The 23,592-nt window shown below is 42.4% G+C and overlaps 1 protein-coding gene across 3 annotated transcripts; it reads right to left on the bottom strand.

Moving 5' to 3' along the window:
• Positions 1 to 10: 10 nt before the first annotated feature.
• LOC308410319 (glycerol kinase-like) lies at positions 11 to 22,795 on the bottom strand. Of its 3 annotated transcripts, XM_080903576.1 has the most exons (20): positions 22,619 to 22,795; positions 19,937 to 20,010; positions 17,938 to 18,044; positions 17,775 to 17,852; positions 15,740 to 15,819; positions 15,413 to 15,550; positions 15,222 to 15,331; positions 13,716 to 13,782; positions 9,129 to 9,164; positions 8,322 to 8,389; positions 7,514 to 7,556; positions 5,742 to 5,822; positions 5,564 to 5,642; positions 5,369 to 5,465; positions 4,567 to 4,651; positions 4,196 to 4,316; positions 3,056 to 3,199; positions 2,261 to 2,347; positions 2,085 to 2,159; positions 11 to 820 (listed from the first exon to the last, which is right to left on the bottom strand). In XM_080903576.1, the coding sequence occupies exons 1-19, from the start codon at positions 22,670 to 22,672 to the stop codon at positions 2,086 to 2,088; spliced, it is 1,623 nt and encodes a 540-aa protein (XP_080759702.1). In that variant the 5' UTR covers positions 22,673 to 22,795; the 3' UTR covers positions 11 to 820; position 2,085. The 3 variants fall into 3 exon arrangements, 2 of the variants coding, with proteins under 2 accessions (XP_080759702.1, XP_080759703.1); XM_080903577.1 differs by lacking the exon at positions 2,085 to 2,159; XR_013974160.1 differs by lacking the exons at positions 11 to 820; positions 2,085 to 2,159 and having other exon boundaries at positions 4,200 to 4,316.
• Positions 22,796 to 23,592: the final 797 nt, after the last annotated feature.

Here is a 23,592-nt window from a genome sequence, read left to right on the forward strand (position 1 = left end):
ATCTACAAGAGTTTAGTCTTTAAGAGTTCTTCCTGCTGTGTGTTCAGAAAAGACATGAAAAGTACATTTTGTGTTTATTCTGACTTGGACAACTTTTTGAGGCATCCTGGTAATATGAAGGGTTCAAACAGCAGTAATAAATCAGCAGGATTTAACAGTCGCCACGTTTTCCCCCTTTCACAGACAAGCTTAAGTCTCATGGAAAATGATCCTCCAGGTATTTATGGCTCGTGCCACAGCTCAGATCTTCAAAGGTCATCAAGTGTTATAATTAATTATAAAGGAGTCAAAGTCCTGTTTCTTCAAAACATCAAATGATTAAAAAAAAAAATGTTTTCCACAAACAGGATAAATTATAAAGTGCTGTTAAGAATTGGCTGGCTTTCAGATTGTAGTTAATGAAGTGCAGTAAATTACAATGAATTTTCTTTTTTAAAAGGACGGTTTTCTGACTTAAAAGTACTCGTCCCCTCCATGAGTGACTTCTGTTCCGTGTTTGGGGGTTAAACATCAACATCATGTACAGAACACATTCAAAATAAAGTCCAGTGTTCCCTTTGGGTGCAGTGAGGAGTTACAGCAGTCTCTGTGTTGAAGGCATGTTTGTTTTAACTGGACGGTGTAGAAACTGTTCCTGGCTGCATGTGGTGTCGTTCTTCGTGAAAAGCTCGCTGGATGTTCAGAGCATTTGAGAGGCTGCACGTCACTGAAGATGACCGCAGGCTGGATCGAGCAGTCGCCAGTCCCGTCTTCACCGTACTCCACAATCATGTTCCCCCCAAAATGTGGCTCCACACAGTTTAAAGTTACTGCGAGTGACCTGTGAGGCGAACAGAAACGAGTCTCAGAGAGCAAACAAACACTGACAGACTTTTGTTTTCTGGAAGCAAAGCAGTTAGTTTAAAGAAAAGGATTAAAACTAAACGTGGACTCAAAGGAGCTCTGTGGGACACTTAGCATCTTAGCTGCAGATTTAGAAGTTAAAGCACAAACCTCTTAGCGATCTGCAATCTCCTGATTTCCACACGTTTTAAAAAGTCATAGAAACAATTGCGGTTTACCAGCAGGAAAAACAGAGCATTGTGAGAATGTATACCTCCATCAAGGCTAAAGCTGGGACAGGAAGTGAGTTCCTGAATACCACCTGAAAGTATATGTAGATCTATCTGTAAACAAATGAAGCCAGCGTTTTAACTTAGACCTATCTTGTTTTAGAAAAGAATCCTAAAAGACTTCCTTGGTAGAGGCATACAAGAATAACTACAGTCGCATGCCCACACACAACCAGGCTGGTCTGACTCAGATTTAATTTATCTGAAATGTAGGTTTTGCAAAAAAAAAAAACCCAACTTTGTCAAAGACTCTAAAACCTTCTAACACAAATAAAAAAAACAACAGAATGTGAAGAATTAACCGCTAAGACATTACGTACGAGACGACTGTGGTGTTGTATTGCAAGAATATCAGGTGAAATTGAAATGTACTGTCATGTAATACCACTAAGAACCACAGGGTGGTGCAGTGAGCCAGTGTAGCACGTAATTCCTGTTAACATGACAGAAAAAGATTTATGGAAATTCAGTTGTAGCGTTGTTTCCTCACATTCTGTTTACAACTTTAGGAAGGATTAAAAGTATCATTAATTTGACCTATTTTGCTTCAACTTATTTCATGTTATGCAGGCTGTTTTAAACAGTCAGTGTCACACAGTTTTTTCTATTCTTTGATCTCTATGATGTCAGAGAGATGGAAAATCAGAAGCTCTGCTCACTTGTTGTTCAACCATTCTGCTTATAAGGACAGCCAGTAGGAAGGCAGTTGGCTTAAAGGGGGAGGGGCTAAAACAGCTTGTTGTCCAAGCATGAGCTAGAGAAGGATTACTTTGAACCAAGAATCATGCAAAGCTGATCTAGCAGAATAAATATGAACAGAACAGTTCCGCCTTAAATTAGTTTCTAACGAGTGAGGACATCTGCGTCGGTTAAAGCCGTGAACACACCGTGTTAGTAAAGCCTTTAATATGTAAACATGCCCCAAGTCGAAACTCAAGTGTCACACACGGCATGCAGCGGCAAATGTCGGACCTTAGTGGTCCACTCTGCTGGGGGGAGGGCTGGGATGGACCCCCCAGGGTGCGCCGTTCATATTCTTTCCTAAACCTGTTGTCAGTAAGTGAGGAGATTGTGAGTGAGTGAGGGGGAAATTCTCCAACAATGAAACAGTTAACAGCTGAAGTCACTTCCTGCATGCAGTGGCTTACCGCTGCCGTTGTAGCAGGGCTCTGTGGTCTCCCAGTTCATGGCTTTCTGGACGGCCTTCTTCCAGCGAGCGAAGCGGTACTCGCTCTCTGTTTGTGACGAGGAAACAAGTGTAAGTCATGTCGTCATAGTAACATCCACCAAATGCAGCAAATTACACCTAAAAGTCACTGAGTGGAAAACACTGAGATTACAGATTAAGTCAAAACTGATTTAAAGCTGAAGCTGTGTAAAAATAATAAGCTACACAAATATTTCTAAGATATTCACATTTGATGCCATTGCAAAGCAAAGACCACAAAACAGCACAGAGTGACACTGTTTTGAATTTTACTGCCCAGCAAATAACAAAAGAACATTTACATTACTTGAAAAATAAACACATCTGAATATATCTGCTAATTTTAAAGCTGATGGTAAAATAAGGAACATTTTCTCTGCACAAAGAAAAACACCATCATGCGCCTGAAGGGGGGAGGAGCCAGCCAATCAACCATCAGTTATGTTGACTCTTGCAGCATGTTGCTGTCACAGGATAAAAAACAACTTTAAGTTCACTTTAATCTATTAAATGGGAAATTAATGTTTTACACAGTGTTTTATTTCACTGTAAATGTTTAACAGCATCTGGACAAACAGAAACAACGGCTGACACTGTAAATTCTAAATTACATAGTGCTGCATAACATTAACCAAAACTCGAGGCCATCCTGCTCTGTGTTCTATTATCTGCTGTATGTCCTGTGTCATGTATGTCATATGATCCCATTGCAAGCTTTTCACTCTCACAGTCTTACCCTCAGGGTTTATCTGAGGCTCGTATCTCTCAGATGTGACATGTGGGAGCTGACCGGGACTCAGGCTCCATACGCCTACGCCCTCTGCTGCCCCCGCCGCCATGGCTACACCAAGAGCTGTGGTCTCGGACATGGTGGGTCGAACTGGAGCAACGTAAGACGGACGGTTAGAGAGTGACAGAGAGACATGTTCCCCCTGAGAGCGATCAGGCTCATCACTTCCTGTATTCTGGTTGCTATTTAAATGCAAAAATTCTTCATTTTCATAATATTTTTGGTGAAATCTTCAAGTCAGTGATTTGTTTTTTAAATTTCTTTAAAAGTTAGTTGCAGGAAGTCATCAGGTTGACATCAGCCATGTTGTATTTTCAAAATAAAAGCTTCCATGTAGTTTGAGGACTTCAGCCAGACTTTTTAAAGAGTCATTTTCTTTAAAATAAAATCTTCTAGTCAGCTATTGGAAATTAACTAGGTACTTTGACACCTAAGTTACAGAAATTAAAGCAGAACATAGGCAAATGTTCAAACAAAACCAAAAAACCTTTAGTGCTACACTGGTTTTTAATATATCTTCAGTTCATGAGGTCATGTTGTGGTTTTGTAAAATGTCCAAACTACTCAGGGGAGTAGTGCTGCTGTTTTTGTTTTTTTGTGTGTTACTAGTCAGATCTATCATCCAGATAGTGCCTGATTGTTTTTTCAAAAGTGCAGACTGTGAGTAAAGAATAATCTTTACCATCAGACAGTGAGGACATTTTGTCATTTCTACATGTGACTAAACTTGTCACAGTGAACCAAACGGTCATTAGAGTCTCTAGTAAAGTCTCTAACAATCAAAAGGAGCAGCTGTTCAGCTTTGATGGGAAACATCTTACAGGTGATAAAATCATCCACTTACACAATGCTGGCAAAGTATTCTAATGAACAGGAAGATATGTGCGTGTAAAGTCAATTCATGTTTAACTGGTTAGCACAGGTACATTTCTGCCTTTACCTTCGACCTGTATATCAAAGTGTTTGTTTTAAATGGGTCAAATATCAGAATGGACAGTTTAAGGTTAAGGTTCAGCCTCGTGTCACCAGTTCCTCGATTTTAAAACACAGAGTTACTCTGAGTGTGTGTGCGTTTAGTAGTCGTACCTACAGGGATGCAGAGGATGTCGGCCTGCAGCTGCATCAGTAATCTGTTTGACGTCATCCCTCCGTCCACCTTAAGCTGCGTCAGAGGGACCCCGCTGTCCTGATTCATTGCATCAAGAATCTAACACACACACACGCACACACACTTCAATTCAACTACGATGAAACCCGTCTCTAACCCCTCTTTATTAACTCTTGTTGCATCTGAAATTCAGCCTAGCTGAAATACTACCATGCTCTGATATAGTGTTCAGTAAGCAAACCTGTATGCATCATAAACTCACGTTACACCTATGTGATCAATGCTTAGTGATAGCCCGGTTACACTCTTGTGTATCTTCTCGTTCTAGAGATGAGAAGAGGAGGCTCACCTCTCTGGTCTGGAAGCAGACGGCCTCCAGAGCAGCGAATGCCAAGTGGTTCCTGTTGGTGAACTGTGTGAGCCCACAGATGATGCTGCAAAACAGAGAAAGCAAAACTTTAATACTTTAATACAGAGACCAAACATTAAACTGTTCCACATTTACTACTGTGTTATTGGGCAGCACAGCAGAGCTCTGTCATGTTTTTGTGGCCTTGTGTTTTGTGTTTTTTTGTCATTGAATAGATATAGAATCACATGATCTTAAAACAACCTCTCCCCACATGTTCATACTTTGACACAGATTTTAAAAAAGTAAGAAGCAGACTGCTAATCTGATTGCTAAACACCGGATTTACATCAGAAGGAGCAAAAGCTTCATTTAAGGTTTTAAAAAGAGTCCAAATGTGCATCCTCCAAACTCTGTTAATGTGTCTTTTGAGGAACTGAAATTGAATGTGAATATACTAAATGTCTTTAAATATCGAGCAGCTGAGATGTTTTGTAGAAGCTCATCTCCATAAGTCACTTAACAGATCCTGACAAAAAAGCCCACCTGTTCGATTACCAGTGAGGGTGTCATCTCAGAGTTTATAATCAGCTTCCATCCTGTTTATTATTAATGCTGAGTGCACAAAATGTGGGTTTGGATTTTCCTACATTAGCTTTGGGGTTCCTCAGGGCTCAGCACCAGGCTCATAGCTGATCTTTTAACACATGCACTGTTATACATAGAAATATAGCCATTTCAACAAGCGTTCAAGCATAAAGGATTTCCTCAGTTTAGAATGAGCCTGGGCCGACTCGCTCACCCTCTTGCGCTGGGCTCCCAGTAGGGGGCGTAGAGCCCCGAAAAAGCTGGCACGAAGTAACAGCCGTACGACGTTCCTACTGCCGCTGCCAGTTTCTCTGAAAGAGAGGACAACAGGAGACGGAAGCAGACGTGATATTCAAGCACAAACCCCAGCGCCGAGTCCTGAATGTAATCAATGGTGAAGTGCACGTACCGATCTCTGAGGACGACTGCACCATCCCCATGTTGTCCTTCAACCACCGTACCACTGCTCCTGCTATGGCCACCGACCCCTGCAGGAAACAAGAAAAAAATAAGCAGATCCCAAAAATCAGACTAGAGCACAGACAGCCGTCACCGATCATAGTTATTTAATAGAGGCCACCACACACCTCGAGGGCATAGCAGGCCGGCTCGTCTTTTCCCAGTTTGTAGGCAACTGTGGTGAGCAGGCCGTGGTCTGAGATCACAGGCTGACAGATCACATGAAAATTATTACTGAGAGGGTGAAATATTTCTCACTAAAATTGTTATAGCAATAACTACAGTGGGGCAAAAAAGTATTTAATCAGCCACCGATTGTGCAAGTTCCCCCACCTAAAATGATGACAGAGGTCAGTAATTTGCACCAGAGGTACACTTCAACTGTGAGAGACAGAATGTGAAAAAAAATCCATGAATCCACATGGTAGGATTTGTAAAGAATTTATTCGTAAATCAGGGTGGAAAATAAGTATTTGGTCAATAACATAAATACAACTCAATACTTTGTAACATAACCTTTGTTGGCAATAACAGAGGTCAAACGTTTACTATAGGTCTTTACCAGGTTTGCACACACAGTAGCTGGTATTTTGGCCCATTCCTCCATGCAGATCTTCTCGAGAGCAGTGATGTTTTGGGGCTGTCGCCGAGCAACACGGACTTTCAACTCCCGCCACAGATTTTCTATGGGGTTGAGGTCTGGAGACTGGCTAGGACTTTCAAATGCTTCTTACGGAGCCACTCCTTTGTTGCCCGGGCGGTGTGTTTTGGATCATTGTCATGTTGGAAGACCCAGCCTCGTTTCATCTTCAAAGTTCTCACTGATGGAAGGAGGTTTTGGCTCAAAATCTCACGATACATGGCCCCATTCATTCTGTCCTTAACACGGATCAGTCGTCCTGTCCCCTTGGCAGAAAAACAGCCCCATAGCATGATGTTTCCACCCCCATGCTTCACAGTAGGTATTGTGTTCTTGGGATGCAACTCAGTATTCTTCTTCCTCCAAACACGACGAGTTGAGTTTATACCAAAAAGTTCTACTTTGGTTTCATCTGACCACATGACATTCTCCCAATCCTCTGCTGTATCATCCATGTGCTCTCTGGCAAACTTCAGACGGGCCTGGACATGCACTGGCTTCAGCAGCGGAACACGTCTGGCACTGCGGGATTTGATTCCCTGCCGTTGTAGTGTGTTACTGATGGTGACCTTTGTTACTTTGGTCCCAGCTCTCTGCAGGTCATTCACCAGGTCCCCCCGTGTGGTTCTGGGATCTTTGCTCACCGTTCTCATGATCATTTTGACCCCACGGGATGAGATCTTGCGTGGAGCCCCAGATCGAGGGAGATTATCAGTGGTCTTGTATGTCTTCCATTTTCTGATGATTGCTCCCACAGTTGATTTTTTCACACCAAGCTGCTTGCCTATTGTAGATTCACTCTTCCCAGTCTGGTGCAGGTCTACAATACTTTTCCTGGTGTCCTTCGAAAGCTCTTTGGTCTTGGCCATGGCGGAGTTTGGAGTCTGACTGTTTGAGGCTGTGGACAGGTGTCTTTTATACAGATGATGAGTTCAAACAGGTGCCATTCATACAGGTAACGAGTGGGGGACAGAAAAGCTTCTTACAGAAGACGTTACAGGTCTGTGAGAGCCAGAGGTTTTCCTTGTTTGAGGTGACCAAATACTTATTTTCCACCCTGATTTACGAATAAATTCTTTACAAATCCTACCATGTGAATTCATGGATTTTTTTTTCACATTCTGTCTCTCACAGTTGAAGTGTACCTCTGGTGCAAATTACTGACCTCTGTCATCATTTTAAGTGGGGGAACTTGCACAATCGGTGGCTGACTAAATACTTTTTTGCCCCACTGTATATATTTTAAAAACAACATCTTACCTTGGTGCCTGTGTTTCTGAGCAGGAAGCAGCCAGTCCCATACCTTTACATGAGAATAAAACAGAAGCGTTAGACACGCGATTGGTTTATTGGTGACGTTAACTCATCTACAGTGTGGGTGCGCTGGTGTTTTGATTTTTGATATTCGCCACACTTAACAGATTTGCATAGTCCTCATGAGGAGGACAGAGAGCCTGTAGTGTCACATTTTAGCAGGTTTACAGCCAACCTGGGTATATTTGTTTTACGTTTCATGTCCACTTCCACTCGCTGGTTAGATTTAGAGAAAGCAGGTGGTTTGGGTTAAAACACACCTTAGCAACAGGAACAGAAATCGGGGGACAAAAATAAAGAAATGAGTACTCTTTCTGACTCCAATCAAGCACCTTTCTTGGGTTAGTTACTGTGACTTCTATCTCACAGAGTTGGTGAATCAGGAGGTGGGGAGATTACTCAGTTGATTGAGCAGGCACTGAGCAATGATTAAATCCACTGACTTAGCGTTTTGTTATAAACTGATAGATTTGTATGTTAACTGCTACAGTTTACTAAGTACTACCTTTCTTTAGAGTGAAAATAGCGACTTTACAATTTACTGAAACACAGTAGAGACACATTTGAAGAGAACTCAATCGTATCAGTGTAGTGCAATTTAACCCAGTCCACATATCCCTATGATGATATTTATTAACAGCCTCAAATGTCATGTAATGTATTTTGTCAAGTTGAAAAAACACAATCTCTGTATTGAACATAGAAAAACAATGAATTGACGTCACCGTGATAAAGAAGGGAGCAGAGTGCTTACGTGTTTTTGGCCTGGCCTTCGTTGAAGCACATCTGACCAACCAGAGCAGCCGACTGGTCACCGAGACACTGACAGATCAAGTAGGACGTGTAAACAGTCATAGATGAGTGGATACAACCGCAAACATATCTGCTTCACCCTGGAAGCTCCAACCCAGCAGTTAACATAATTTTAAACCCACAGCCAGAAAATGACCTTTTGAAAAGGGGACCTTCCATATGCTACAGTGTGTTTCTGATCTACCCCACTAAACTACATAGTGATATGACCATTAAAATGTACCCAGGATGCACTTTTTAAGTTTCAAGGGAATTATGAGAAAACAGATCAAACAACCAGGATACCAATGCTTGTTTCTGTTCCTCTACTCTACAGAGATGAAACTGCTGCAGCTCATTCAAACTACGACAGACCTCAGATGATGCTGATGCTCAGAGACGGTTATTTTCCTTTTAAATTGATTTGGTTGCAGCTTAAATGTGTTTTGCAGCCCTGAACTGGTCTTGCTGACGTCTCCTGTACTTATGCAGCTAGTTCAGACCCGCCCACGTGTACTTGGCGGGCCTGAACTGTGAAAGAGAGTGTGAAGATACCGCTTTTGCTTGGCTTCATTACATACAAAACAAATCAGCTGATTCTGAGGTGTCACAGGGCAGATTTTTCATTGGTCGAGCGAAATGGTCTCTACTCAGAAAAAAAAAAGTGGGAGGGAGCCATGCGTTGCTCCAGCACAGCGACAGCCTCGCAGCGGAACACAGACAGATGTGACTCATTAAACAAAGTTGCATAAGAGGGAAAAGCTCTTACCCCTGAAATTGGAACTCCTGCAAGTGAGCCGGATTTCTGGTTAGGAGACAGAAATGTGGACATGTTTAGATTCTGGATAAATGACCGCTGAGCTCAGTGCGACACAAAGAATGATATGAAAACCTTTAGGATGAAGCAGGAGGCCGTTTGCTGTGCAGGGAATCAGACTTGTGGCCCTGTAGCCAAGTATGCATCACACTGAGTTATCAGTGGTAATTACAGTTTAATAAAAGCTCCACAAGCGTCAAAGTGAGCATAGGATACTTTTATTATTTTAACCTAACTGAACCCTTTCTAGTTTTATCAGAACTGATTATTTATTCATTAATTCCAGTCATTAAAGAGGTCGGTCCTGCATGGAAAGATACATGTAGAGGCAAAAAAAGAAAAAGAAAAATGATCCGATCAATGAGGCAGAGAGAGAGAAACAAACAGCTGCTTCAGCTGATCTCTGGACCTCAGTCCATAGAGCACGTTGCATAAAAAAGCTTCGACATTAAAGTCAATGATGTTGTCGGGAGATGAGATAAGAGCCGCACGGCTTCTTATCAGGATGTTTATCAGGGAGAGGCCACAGAATGGGATTTTAAACAACTCAATGAACTCCTACCTACACTCCACAAATATACTATATACACACACACATGCAGAAAATATTTCTGTGTTGTGATTCACAACACACATGTAACACGTGCATTTGCACAGAAAAAAAAACTATTACTGATGAGGAGTCCATGGGCCATGGACGAGGTGCCTGCACCCCTGAAGGGCCATGGACAGGGTTTAAAATGGACCTCTGCAAGTGTGTAATTACACAAGCGGTCCAAATATATAGAAGAAATACTGCGTTACCTTATCTAAACAGTTTGTGCTCTGGGAGCTTTTTGGAGTATTTTATTCCAACTTTGTTTTATTGATTTCAGCAATGACATACAAAGTTAGCAACAGCAAAGTCAATCTTGATTTCAGAACAGTGGTATGTCCATTATACCCTCCAACCCCCCAACCCGAATTCTCCCCCTACCAGGTCCACACTAGACAAGACACCGCAGAGAACCAGTCTCTGCCCACACACACAAAAAAAACAACAAAAAAACCAAAACAACAACATCTCAGGACCCATACACATAACACGCATAACCCCCAAAAAACAACAACAACCACAACCCCCCCGCCCCGCAACCAAACAAACAAAAACAAACAAAGCAAAAACAGAGAAAACAAAAGCAGAGAAAGGACCAAACAAAAGGAAAAACAAATAGATAAGGTATAAATAAGATAAAAAACAAAAACCAAAACACATTATAATGTAGCTTCGCTCAGTTCACTTCAGACTCAGGAAGTAAAGTAATGGTGTCCACCAGCAAGAGAAATGATTTCCAGATTTTGTTAAATTCCCTAATAGAACCTTTTAGAGAGAATCTAAGTTTTTCCAGCTTTAAGTTAAAGAGTACATCTCTCACCCAATGATCATGAGTTGGGGGGTGGGGAAGCTTCCACTTCAACAGAATAAGCCTCCGAGCCAGTAAAGCGGTAAAGGCTAGGGCCTGTTTGAGGGGACCAGATAAGTTCAAGTCGGGAGGAATGCCAAAAATTGCGGAGAGTGGGTTAGGAGGGACAGTCTGGCCATATGCTTGGCTAAGTGTGTGTCGAATATATTCCTCCAAAATGCACTCAGTTTCGAACAAGACCAAAACATGTGGACATGGTTGGCAGGCGATAGTCCGCATCTGCTACAGGCATCACTAATGGTTGGATAGATTTTAGATAATTCTGCGTTTGTATAGTGTACTTTATAGACCACCTTGCACTGAATCAAAGCATGACAAGCACAAATTGAGGACGAGTGAATCAATTTCAAAGCAGAATCCCACTGCTGTTCTGGCAGGGTTGTCTGTAGCTTTTCCTCCTATCTCAGCTTAATATGAGAAATGGATTTGGGGACCAAAGCATCTAGTATTTTATACAAGGCTGATATCAGTCTGTTTTGATGAGGGTTCGTCTGCAGGATGATATCCAGATTTGTTTCTGGAGGCCGATTGGGAAAGTGAGGGAACTGCGTTTTTACAAAATTTCTAGCCTGAAGATAACGAAAAAAGTTGGAATTAGGCAGGTTGTATTTAGACGATAGGTCAGCAAAAGATAGAAAGGTGTCCTGACTGTACAAGTCCTTAACAGTCCTAAGTCCGTTATCTTTCCAACTCCTAAAGGCCGCATCAGTGTTTGAAGGTGCAAAATTACAATTTTTTGATAAAGGCGTTAGCAAAGACGGTCCAAGTAGCCCGAAGTATTTTCTGAACTGTCGCCAAATAGTTACCGTTTCCTTAGCTATTGGATTATCCCCAACAAGGGTTGGAGAAAAAGGGAGTGGTGAGCTGAGTATTGATGATAATGAGTAACAGCTAGATGCAGTTTCCATTTGTACCCAGGCTGGTCCAGGGGGGTCGTTATGAACCCAATGTAAAAGTTTTTGTATGTTAGCTGCCCAATAGTAGTGTCTAAAATTGGGCAGACCAAGACCGCCGTCAGTTTTAGAGGACTGAAGAATAGACTTGCGAATTCTAGCTTGTTTCCCTCCCCATATGAAATGTGACAGAATCTTTTCTAACTTGTCAAAAAATGCCTTGGTAAGAAGAATCGGGACATGTTGAAAAAGATACAAGAATTTTGGGAGGACACTCATCTTTATCAGGTTAACTCTCCCTGCCACTGACAATGGTAGAGAAGTCCAACAGTCACAATCTTTCCCAACATTTTCTAGTAGGGATAGAAAATTCTCCCTCATCATTTTACATATAGAAGAGGAAATAAAAACCCCCAAATATCTAAATCCGGTTTCTGTCCACTTAAAAGGCACTATTGAGTGGGGAAGAGCTCTGGCCAGGGAATTGAGGGGTTGCAACTCGCTTTTTTGATAATTGAGCTTATATCCTGACAGTGTACCATATTGGTCCAGTATGTCAAAAAGTACTGGGAATGAGTTTAGAGGGTCAGAAATGTACAGGAGCAAATCATCTGTATAAAGGGAGAGTTTGTGGGTCACACCGAACCTTGTAATGCCTTTAAATCTATCCTCTGAACGCAGCCATATTGCAAGAGGCTCGATAGCAATGGCGAATAGGAGGGGTGAGAGAGGGCACCCTTGCCTAGTGCCCCTCTCAAGTGGAAAAGGCAAAGACAAGTTGTTGTTAGTACGAATACAGGTGGATGGCGAGGAATATAGTAGCTTAACCCAGAGAATAAAGTCAGCCCCTAAGCCAAACCTATCCATCACCTCATAGAGGAAGCTCCACTCAACGCGGTCGAAAGCTTTCTCCGCGTCAAGAGATACCACAACCTCTGGAATTGAGTTGCACGATGTATGGATAATATTCAAGAGGCGTCTTGAATTGTCATATGAGTGCCTGCCGGCCATAAATCCCGTCTGGTCAGAGGCGATAATTTGTGGCAGAACACGTTGTAGCCTAAGTGCGAGGATTTTAGATAGTATTTTAAAATCAATATTTAAAAGAGAAATTGGTCTGTAACTGCTGCACAACAGAGGATCCTTGTCCTTTTTCAAGATTAAACAAATAGTAGCTTCGGACAAAGTCTTGGGTAATTGACATTTTGAAAAGGCTTCATTATACATATCTTTCAACAACGGTGCCATAAGATCAGAATTGGCTTTATAGTATTCTGCAGAGTAACCGTCAGGGCCCGGCGATTTACCTGTGTTTAAGGATTTAATGGCTTCTTGTACCTCTACTACAGTAATAGGTCCCCCTAATCCCTTCGTCAGATCACTATCTATTCTTGGAAAATGTATATTTTGGAGAGTTTCTTCTGATAGAGGGGGAGAGCTTGAAGTGTACAGATTGGAATAGAAACTTACAAATACTTCATTAATTCCCTCTTTTTTGGAGTATTTTAAATACAATTATCTGAACAACAATAATACGACTGCAGTGCATTGATTTGTACTTCCAGACTGTCCAAGGAGGTTAAGCTCCAGTTTTGGTGAAATTCTAGGCATACACTGTACCCACACAGTTTGTGGCTGTAGGTTGCTAACCAAGCCATATAGGTTTAGTTGGAAATGTAGGAATGCACCTTCAGAAGTCCAGCATGGTGACATTTATCCTTTATATGGAAAGAGGTTAAAAACACTAATTAATATGATTTATGTAGGAAAAATATCTACTGAATTAATTTAAATGTAATTAATTTAAAAAATGTAGGATTGGATGAAGTCATGCATGCATCTGGATGTATGGAAAAAACTGTGCAGCATAAATCCATCAGAATAATAAACGTTCAGCTGGAAATCTTCAGCAGACCTTCACTATCTACACTGTCTGTACATTATCACCTCTCCTGATGCTTCTTATCAAGTTTTATAGCCATTACAGTAATAACAACATTTAACGAGACCATTCACCAGAAATATTTATGGTTTGTGTCGGTATCAGGTTGCACAGTTTTCACATATCTCTTCTTTGAGTTGTAGAGGGGAAAAAAAAGGTTGTTTCAGGTTTGTGACCTCAAAACACAAATGGTGTCACAGAAACAAACACACAGCGTGCTGTGAGGCGTATCTGAGCTCACCATCCAGCCGTATATCTCAGACGAGCTTCTGACGCTGGGCAGGATTTCCATCGGGATGTCAAAGTACCTGAAAGGAGCATAGCAGGAGTCTGTCATGAGGTTGTAGGTTCATAATAAAAACAAACACAAAGGCACTTATAGTTTTTCTTTTTTTTTGATGAGGTCTTTGTTCTATTTTCTGTCCTGTTGTTCTGTGTTTTAATCCCCAGATTGCTGCAGATGAGGAAGAACAGACAACAAAGGAGAAAGTGGCAACAATGTGACTTTAAAAATGTAGCTTTTCACACGAGGTTTCTTTAAACTTTAAATATAAATCAAATCAATTAAAAACAAGGCAGACATTGATCGGATGCCAAGTTAAGCCCGTCCAGCCCGTCTCCAAGGGCAACCTGCAGCCTCAATGTAGGGGGCAACGAGGATTGGCCTGGGCAAACCACAAGCAATCAAAAGCAAACTACATGAGAGCTCCTCACCAGTACAGGAAGGATGTCCGGTGTAAAATCTTTTACAATCGAATATATGACTCCGATTATTTCGATACTGGGATGGTTAAGTCTGCATGAAGGCACGTGAGCCACTTTAGCAACCTCTAAGCAGAGCAGCAAGATGAAGAAGAAGAAGAATCATGACTGAAATTAAATCTGGAGGAGTTCGACAAAACGGAGCTAAAACAGAGTGTTTGTTTCTCTCTCACTAAAGCTGGGGAGCTGACTCTGAATAATCAGGTGAAGACCAGTCCATTCTTTCTGTGCTTTTATGACTCAAAAGAAATAAAATGTATTGGTGCAGCATTTTTTCCACTGCTTCAAAGCTCAGCCAACTGCATAAAACAAAAGATGGCTCATTAACTCCCTGAATGGGAAGTGAATGAGCTTTTACTGGAGTGTGCAAACAGATACGCAGACGATAACCTTAAATGCTTTATTCTGTGTGTGACAATTAAGCAGCAACCTCCATGGCTAAAACATGAAACCAAAAACTGCAGTTCCTTTAGCCGCCACTTGAGACTGCATTAAAAACTTAGTCCATCCCCAAAACATCCAATTTTACAGCAGAAATAAAGACATAACATATGCATCACTCATCTGTTTAAGTTGCAATAAAGTTTGCATTATTAGGGGTGTGGCGTCTCTGACTGACAGATTTATGGCGACACAGGTAGCTGTAGCTGCTAGCTCTTTGCTAGGCTTCACCCGGCCTGAACTAGACCTCTGTTCTGTGTTTGTGCTGTTGGAGCCTTTTATTACCTAATATTTAATTCAGATGAATTCAGTTGTTATTTAATGTTATTAACACTAATTGGTTGGCTCTCTGATGCTCTTATATAGTTTGTTTGCTAACCTAGCTAGCTAGCATTAGCCAATAACACAGCTTTTCAGGCTCTTCGTGCAAATATGGTCACTCTGGCTCCACAATCCAACATGGCAGTGGCCAAAACATTTGGATAGGCTGTGGCACCCATCCTTTATATACAGTCTATAGTGTACAGGGTATAGTGTGAATCACCTGCAGAGTTCAGGATCCCAGTCCATGGTGTGAATGTTGAAGAGCATGGTGCGACTGGCGTTTGAAACGTCTGTACAGTGGACCCCGCCGTTCTTTCCCCCTGTTAGACACTGGGGGGTGGAGGGGTGGGGGTGTTAAAAGAACAAATCACACACTCATGACAGAAGTAGAGGTACAGGTTCAGGTCTTACCCAGATGATCCAGGAGTCCACCGTGCCAAACATGGCACGCTGGCTCAGGAAAGCCTCATGCACCTCGTCCACGTTGTCCAGCAGCCATCGCAGCTTCACTGCACTGAAGTAAGTGCTGATGGGAAGGCCTGTTTTATGCTGTGGAGATTAAGAATAGAAACAGAGATCAGAAAGATATTTCAACAAAGAAAGCAAGAGTCCTGCCTTCTTTCAGATTTCTGATTCAAAGTAGATAACAAAGTCACTACTACACCCCCAAGTGTTCCTCTGACCCACACAACTTGCCCTGATTAAGTTGTTACCAATTTCTTATCAATCATCTCTCACCCTGAGGTGGTTCTTGTTTCTTCCCGGAGCTTTGTTAATGAGCCTCTCTACCGTCGACTGAGTACGAAGGTCCAGCCAAACTAAACACAAAGCAGGAGAGGAGAAAGATTCAAACATGGGAACCCAAAACATTGGCATTAGTTTTGTGAGAAAACAGCAACCTCAATATGTAGTTGTAGATCTAAGCTTCATAAAGACTAACTCTTTAATCAGAGGCCAGGCGGTCTCAGCGTAATGAATAAAAACTGAGTAATCAGGAAACATTTTCCTCAGTTTCTAAAGAAATGGCAGGAATGCCGAGGACCAGCTGAAGTTTGAGACAACACAAGAACTTTGTTTAACTAATCACGCTCCTTACAGCCCTCTGACCTGTTCTTCATTTAAATTCTGTGGTTAAACCTCAAAGAGGATCCAAGGCAACAGAGCTCCAGGTCTTTTTCAGGATGGATGAGAAATGAGACTCACAGCTCAGCGTTCCCAGGGTTTGTTTGAATGGGCATGGGCATAATCCCAACTCTAATTTTAGCTTCTTTATTTTTCATCTGTCTGGAAGAACAAGGCCATCCACAATGTATTAGTGAACAATGTCCTTGCTTTTATTTTGAAAGATTGGTCACTATTAACCAGCTAAACTTGAGTCCTTCCTGTCTAAGGTTTCAATGTGTGATATTTTATTATATATACTTCTACTAGCCAGGCTGCTGGTGCAGCTGTGTGGTCGTTTTCACACATGAACTCTGGAGCACGCTGTGGAACCAGGTCGGGATTTTCCCCAGTTGAGCTTCATCACACAAAGCACAGCAGGAAAGTAAAATGCCGCTTTGAAAATACAACTTTTGCTAGAGTGAATCCCGCAGGAGGCAAAACAGGAGACCGTGTGGACTTTGTATGAGCAAACCAGCACGTTAACTTCTGTTTAATTTTCAACCTAACTTGGATATGGGAGTTCTGCACCTCTGTCTGATGATGCTGTGGTGCATTTTTTGAAAATGGCTAACATTAATCTGAGAGCCCGACTTAAACTTCAAATTATTGCAAACTGCAAATAGATAGTAAATTATCCCAAACAGAGCATATCAATAAGATAGCTGCTAAAAACAGTTTGAAATCAGGTTATATCATCAGACCCACTAATAACACCAAAAACCAGGAAAACTGGATTTAACAACATCTGTCTGTCAGCTTCTGGTCACAGCGACAAACTGACACAATGAATTTGGACTTATTTTTACTACCATTCTACACATTGTCATTGTTGTCATGGCAAAAAGTGATTGCAGGTATTTAGATTGAAGAGATTTGTTCCTGTTAAAAGGGAGTTTTCCCTCCCCACTGTTACCATGTGCGTGCTCACAGCGGGTGGTATGATTGTAGGGGGTTTCTCTGTGAGGTCTTTACCTCACAATATAGAGAGATTGAGGCAACTGCTGTGGTGATTTGGTGTTATATGAAGAAAAGTGAACTGAATTTATTTTATATATGACTCCATTGTAAATCCTGTTAACTGCAGGTTATTTTCCAGCATGAACGGGGATATTAGACATAAAAAAGCCACATAAAAACATCTGCGTTCACTTTTTGGCCCAAAACCTGATTAAATAATATGAAGGTGACACACCTTTTGAAGAAAATTGCTTTGCGGTGCCTTTTCTCCTGCTGTGAGAAGTTAAGCACTAACATTTTGTTAAAAAAAAAAAAACTTTGCTAGCTTTTGTTGGCTGTTCATAGCTCAAGCAGTGCTCTGATCAGTGAACAGCTGACACAACACCCCCCAGTCGAATCAGGGGACTGAAGAGCTCGCTGATAAACTGGCTTTTTAAACTGAAAGCCTGTGTGAGTGGGAGTGGCTGCTGCTGGATCACAGCTCTGATGGTTTTTGGCGGGGCAGGAACAGACACGACACAGGATGCTTCAACCTGATGTAATCAAGTCATGCCCCGAGTCGTTTCCCACATTACACAATCCACTTTTTTTACAGCTCGGTGAGTCTGACACCGATGTAGAAATCCAAAAATACTGATGCTGACGCTCTCACCGATGGCGTTGTAGAGCGGCTCGCCGGTGTCTTTGTCCCAAACCAGGGTCGTCTCTCTCTGATTGGTCACTCCCACCGCTGAAAACAAAAAAAAGGATAAATTTCAATGAATTTGCCCCGATGCCCTCATTTTCTACCCCGTCTTCCACCGTCAGCGTCCTACCTTTGATGTTGGAGACGTCGATGTTGAGCTTGCAGAGCTTCTCACAGGTCCTCTCAATGCACTCGTGAACAGACTGCATGATCTCCCGCGGGTCCTCCTCCACCCATCTGGCCAACACGCAAACACACAGAAAACACACGCGTGCATGTTTAAAACCCGTTTGAAATCTGCGACAGATGAAGTTTTGAGACTTTTCAGGATGTGAAAATCCAGAGTGCTTCAAATTTTTATGAAAAACATGATAATCAAGATCAAATTAAAATCTGGGAAGCCTATTTACTGCTTTTATAGACCAATAGAAGCATTTTAAAAACTATGATCTGGCACACCAGCCAGACCCAAGCCAATGCAGTGGTTTAACAAAGGGAGTTATCCACTTCACTCTGGATGAGTTGTAGTTTTCTGATTTTTTACTCAGACCTGTAAAGACATTGTTATAACTGTCTAACCTGTAGACGTGCATGTTAGAACTTCTTCTGACAGAAATCCTTAATTTTTTCTACATTTTAAGGTTGTAAAAAGCCGACTTCATTAACAGAGAAAAAGTCTCGCTTGTAGATGTTTCCATGGTTCCACGGCCCGAATGATCACCTGCAGCTTTGTGAGATTTGCATTCAGGAAGAAAACACCTTAAGTTTACAGCCTGCTGTAATTTCTGTCTGGGTGTTCTGGATCTGCAGTACAGCTGGTCAGTCTGTCTCTTGTACCGGGTCACACATGCCAGCTTGTTAGGAACAAAAATGAAATAAAACCTGGACCTTAGACTCAGTTTGTTACATATCAAATAAAGTTATGTGATTAAAAGGTGGTTAAACTGTAACTTAGTAGCCTGTTAAAAAGACACCAGAGGAGGGGGGAGGTGCTGCTGTTACAAGCTTTACAGTTCTATCAACACATATCTGTGCAACTGCGAAAGACTCCTATATAAAGCAAGAGTTAAAATTCAGAAGAAAGAATATTAACAGGTTTGAGCTATTTTCATTGGGTTATATTATATTGGTAAGTGAAAATATGTGAATCAAAGTGATAAACGGTGGCGGTCCGAATGAGATTTTGAAGGATAAGAAACCTGCCGGTCTGCTGACTACAAAGGAAACTCAATGTGACTGCAGGAAGAAGCTTTAGCCTCTATATGGATGAGCAGGTAAACTTAACTGCTATCACATCAAAAAAGTCAGCCAGTGCATTACTGAAAACCAGTATGTGGATGAGACAGAGGTGTTTCAGAGAAGTGGGCAGGAAGTGATGTGGACAGACTTTTTTATTTTTCAACTGTTAGGCATGCAGGTGGAAATATCTGCTGTTAACAAACATGCCCTGCTATCAGACATGCAGGTGAAATAAAATGGACAACAGCTCAAAGGATAATCTGTGAACTACTCCCAGAGAAAGACAAGCTGAAGCTTTTACAGTGGCCCTCGCAGTCCCCTGACCGCAGCGTTGCCAAAAATGAATGGAAGTGTGTTTACTTTGTGCCACGGTGCCTTTCAACAACGGCTTGCAGCTTTCTCAAGAACATTCAAACTGCACATCCCCAAAGAAACCAACATTTAAAAAAATGAAACATAAAAACTAAACTCCTGTATTTCTGCTCTTTATCTTCAGCGTGTGCACATATTTGATTGAAGGCCCAGTGTGATGAATCTCTGTGATTAGTTTCTCTCCTCTGCTCTCTGCTTCACAGCTGAATGAGTAACATTTGATCAAAGGACAGCGTTTTTATCATCAGCTTCCTGATGGCATTGTTTTTTTTGTTTTACCAGCTTCGGCCTCAGTAGACAACTGAGCCGTCACCTGAAAACTGGACTCCTGTGAGTGCACAAAGACTTGAAGTGCAAAGCATCCTGTTATTCCACCAACTATTCAAGCAACACGGATCTCAGGCTGGGTGTGCAGAGATAATAAATACTGCACATAGGTGTGCAATCTGTTGCACCAGGACAATATGGTGGATACACACAGTGTCTAATTGTGATAATTTGAAGTTCGAGTCACTCACCCCTCTTTGGGGAAACTCTGGTTGATCTCTACTTGGTGGTGACTGATCAGTTCAGCTGTTTTTGCGTTGAACACCTGCAGAGAAACACAGCTCATTAGAAGCAGGAACAGAAATATTAAAAGCTTCATTTAATTAGGGAGCAAATTAAAGCTGCCACAGTTTAATTTTTCCAGTTATGTTTTTCCTTCCACCCACTGAGGAGTGGAAAGACGATATTGATCACTGGCTCGATCGCCTCTGGGTGCTGCCAGAGTATTGTAGAGAAGAAGGGAATTAACACGAGGCAGGACTTTCCCTGTCACCTGCAGTCAGACAGAAGTCAGCGTTTCTTCTGATTAAGTAATAGGATAAAGCTCCGTGCAGCACCACCCTCCTCTCACCATGCGTTCACTCAGCTACAGGAAATCCTTGTTACGCTTTTAGGACATGTGATCCAAGAGTAGTTTCAACCCTAAAGTCTAAACTTTAGACTTCCTGACTTACTTTACACTGGAAATCTAACAGGAACAAACTAAGCCTGTAAAAAGAGAGAGCATTGATGCAAGGAGGATGTCTGATGTCATCTTAGTTCAGTTGCACCATCAGTGTTAAAAGTCTGAATCATCACGCTTACTGAAAACTGATGAGAACTGAACTCAGTCTGAACTTGTTTTTTTTTACCTGCTCCCAAAAAAAAATGTGACCTCACAAATACTGATCGTTGCAAATTTCAATCAGTGCTGCGGTCCCACAGAGGACGGGGCCACGCTCACTGATTCAAAAACTAATAAGCATATAAAACAACATCCTCTGCACCCACAGACCCAATCTGTGACAAATACACAAATAAAACAATAAAGCTGCTTCTCTTCTGAGTTCCTCATCTTGATTTCAACTCCACTGTCAGCTGCTGACTCTAGGGCTGATTCTCAATCATCCACCCACAGCTTAGACATGTATTCTGCCCTTCTGACTGTTAATGACACCTCAAAAAAAGGAAGGGAACGCTGGATCATCAGAGCATAACTAAAAGTCAGGTAAACGTCAGGGATATCAAAGTCTCCAGGTCTTCTTCTTCTCTTTTTGGCTGTGCTCCTCTGGGGTCGCCAAAGCAGATAACCTCCCTCCATCTCACCCCATCCCTCACCCAACCCTCAGCATCTGTGAACCTCCTCTTCCTCCTTTCCCTCTTCCGCACACATCCAAACATCTCAGCCTTCCCTCTCTAATTTTGCCTCCAAACTGCTCACCCTGAGCGCTCCATCTCATGTACTCATTTCTAAACTCGCGTCCAGTTGGGAAGCCGATTGTTTGCCGTGTCTCCAGGCACAGTGTCAGGAGCGTGGAGTAGACCCAGCAGCAGGGATGGTATCTGCTTATTAATGCGAGGCGGATCAGGAGGAGTACTGCCAGAGTCAGAGGCATGTCTCTGATTGAGATATCAGATACTCTGTGAGGGTCACATGAGGGCATTTTAGTGGGACTTGTGCTCACAGCCTGGCTGGCATTTTCCAGAGAACACCAGAACTGGCAGGTCCACCACTGATGCTCTCTTCTCTTCACAGACGAGAGCAGGTTCACAGAGTCTGGAGACACCGTGGCGAGCGTTATGCTGCCTGTAACATCATCCAGCATGACCAGCCTGGCAGTGAGTCAGTGATGGTCTGGGGAGGCGTATCCTTGGAGGGTCACGCAGGCCTCCACGTGCTAGCCAACAGCACCCTGACTTCTGTTACATGCCAGGTTCTCAGACCTCCTGTTTGTGCAGGGCAATCCCTGGCTTCATGTACCCGGAGTGTGCAGGCAGTTCCTGGATGATGGAGGCGCTGATGCCTTTGTCTCACATTCTCCAGACCTGAATCCAACTGAGACCCTCTAGGATGTTATGAATCTATGTTCTGGAGTAACACCATGACGGAGGACCACAAAGTAGCAAATGCAACACCGTAAAGACGCAGTAAAGTTTGTTTTTATGAGATCATTACACATGTATACACAAACGAAGGCTCTGTGACAATTTTGCAGTCGATCCGCAGCCAAATGATCAAGAGTCAAAATCAGGCGTTAGGTTAAAGTTTTACTGCTGCTCAGAACGACCGTTATGTCAGCTGATGATGACACAGGAAAGGCCTTTATTTTCAGAGAGTTCAGCACCTGTGGACGTTTAAATCTCAAGCACCAAAAAGAAATTCATTTATGATTCATTTATGAGTAGAAGCTCTTACGTGTCAGAAAAACCCACAAATCTGAATTTCTCTCTGTGCACTCCAACAGCACTTTTACCTCCTCTGAGCCCCTCACTGCTCATGCTCTGTGCCAAAGCTCGATTTTCTAGCTGACCTGGTTGAGGAAGTCCAAATTTGTTCAAAGTGATCATTCAGCTGAACTGATTTTAGCTCTTTGTAGATGCACCTGAACCCCATCCAAAGCAGGTGGAAGCTACAGGTCAGTGTGCTGCTCCAGTCCACTGGTTGCTTTTTCTATTTAAATCTCTGTTTAAATAGAATCATCGTGATGTTCAAGCTCGTTTCTGAGCCGAGCACAACACAGACATAAGTCACGTGGTGATTTGCACTTCATCCACGATTACAGCTGTTTGGCCAAAGCCTCTGAGCACAGGACAGAGTCTCCGTAGTCTGCTGTCCCAGCTGCTCCCGGGCCCTGAACACAACATGAAAACAGCGAAACTTCACTAAAACTCACCAGAAACCTCGTGGAGCTCGTGCCCTGATCAATAGCAGCAACCAGCGGGTCCATTTTTATTCTCTTCTTCTTTAAAACGAGTGTTAAACACAGCCGGTGAATCTCTGCTTTAATCTAACACGACTCCTCGGTGAGGTGGAGAAGGACAGCTGTGCACACTGACACAGACCTCCTCTGCCATCACCGGAACCGGCCCGCAGCGAGCGCAGTCTCCGATTGGCTGCTCGCTCAGAAGGCGTTGGTCACACTCCGACCAATCAGCTGTGAGGGTCAAGTTCACCCAAAACAAACAACAACAAAAAAAAAAAAAAAACAAAAAAAAAACGAAGACACATAAAACCAAAAGTAACTAAAAATAATAGATAACGGAATTTTAAAACATCTGGATCTTATTCAAAAATGCAAAAAAAAAAACCACATTAAAAAAAAAAATTAATATCAAATATCATTAAAAAAAAGTTCTACATAACAGAAACATCTTTAAACATCTCCAAATAATAATAATAAAAACAATAAAGTAAATATTTAAAAAATAATAAATTTGGGGCAGATAACCTTCACAGTTGAACCCTCAGACATGGCCTTCATGTCTGTACAGGCGCTGTGGAGAGCATCCTCAAACAGAACATGACATCGTGGTTTGGGAACAGCTGTGTGAAGGACCAAAAAGCTCTCCAGAGAGTGATCCGTACAGCAGAACGCTGCTGCAGGATTGCTCTCCCCCCGCTTCAGGACACCTACACCAGGAGATGCCGGACTAGAGCAGCGCAGATACTGAAGGACCCGTCCCATCCTGGCAACAAACTGTTCCAACTTCTGCAATCTGGTAGAAGGTTCCGCATCTTCCGGGCAAGGACAGAGAGACTCAAGAGGAGCTTCTATCCCCAAGCCATTCGTGCCCTAAACACACACACCCGCCCTCTCACATCATCTATAACTGACTGAGTCAGGACTCTTCCAGACACTCTAAACCA

Source organism: Rhamphochromis sp. 'chilingali' (genome assembly GCF_963969265.1).
Source record: "Rhamphochromis sp. 'chilingali' genome assembly, chromosome: 14".
NCBI lineage: Eukaryota > Metazoa > Chordata > Actinopteri > Cichliformes > Cichlidae > Rhamphochromis > Rhamphochromis sp. 'chilingali'.

Coding starts and splice junctions, on each gene's coding strand:
- LOC308410319 (XM_080903576.1), bottom strand. CDS start 22,672: ATGGACCCGCTGGTTGCTGCTATTGATCAGGGCACGAGCTCCACGAGG. Junction 5,823..7,513: donor TCAGAAACACAGGCACCAAG/GTAAGATGTTGT, acceptor GTGATCTGTCAG/CCTGTGATCTCAGACCACGG. Junction 5,643..5,741: donor CGGCCTGCTATGCCCTCGAG/GTGTGTGGTGGC, acceptor TGTTTCCTGCAG/GGGTCGGTGGCCATAGCAGG.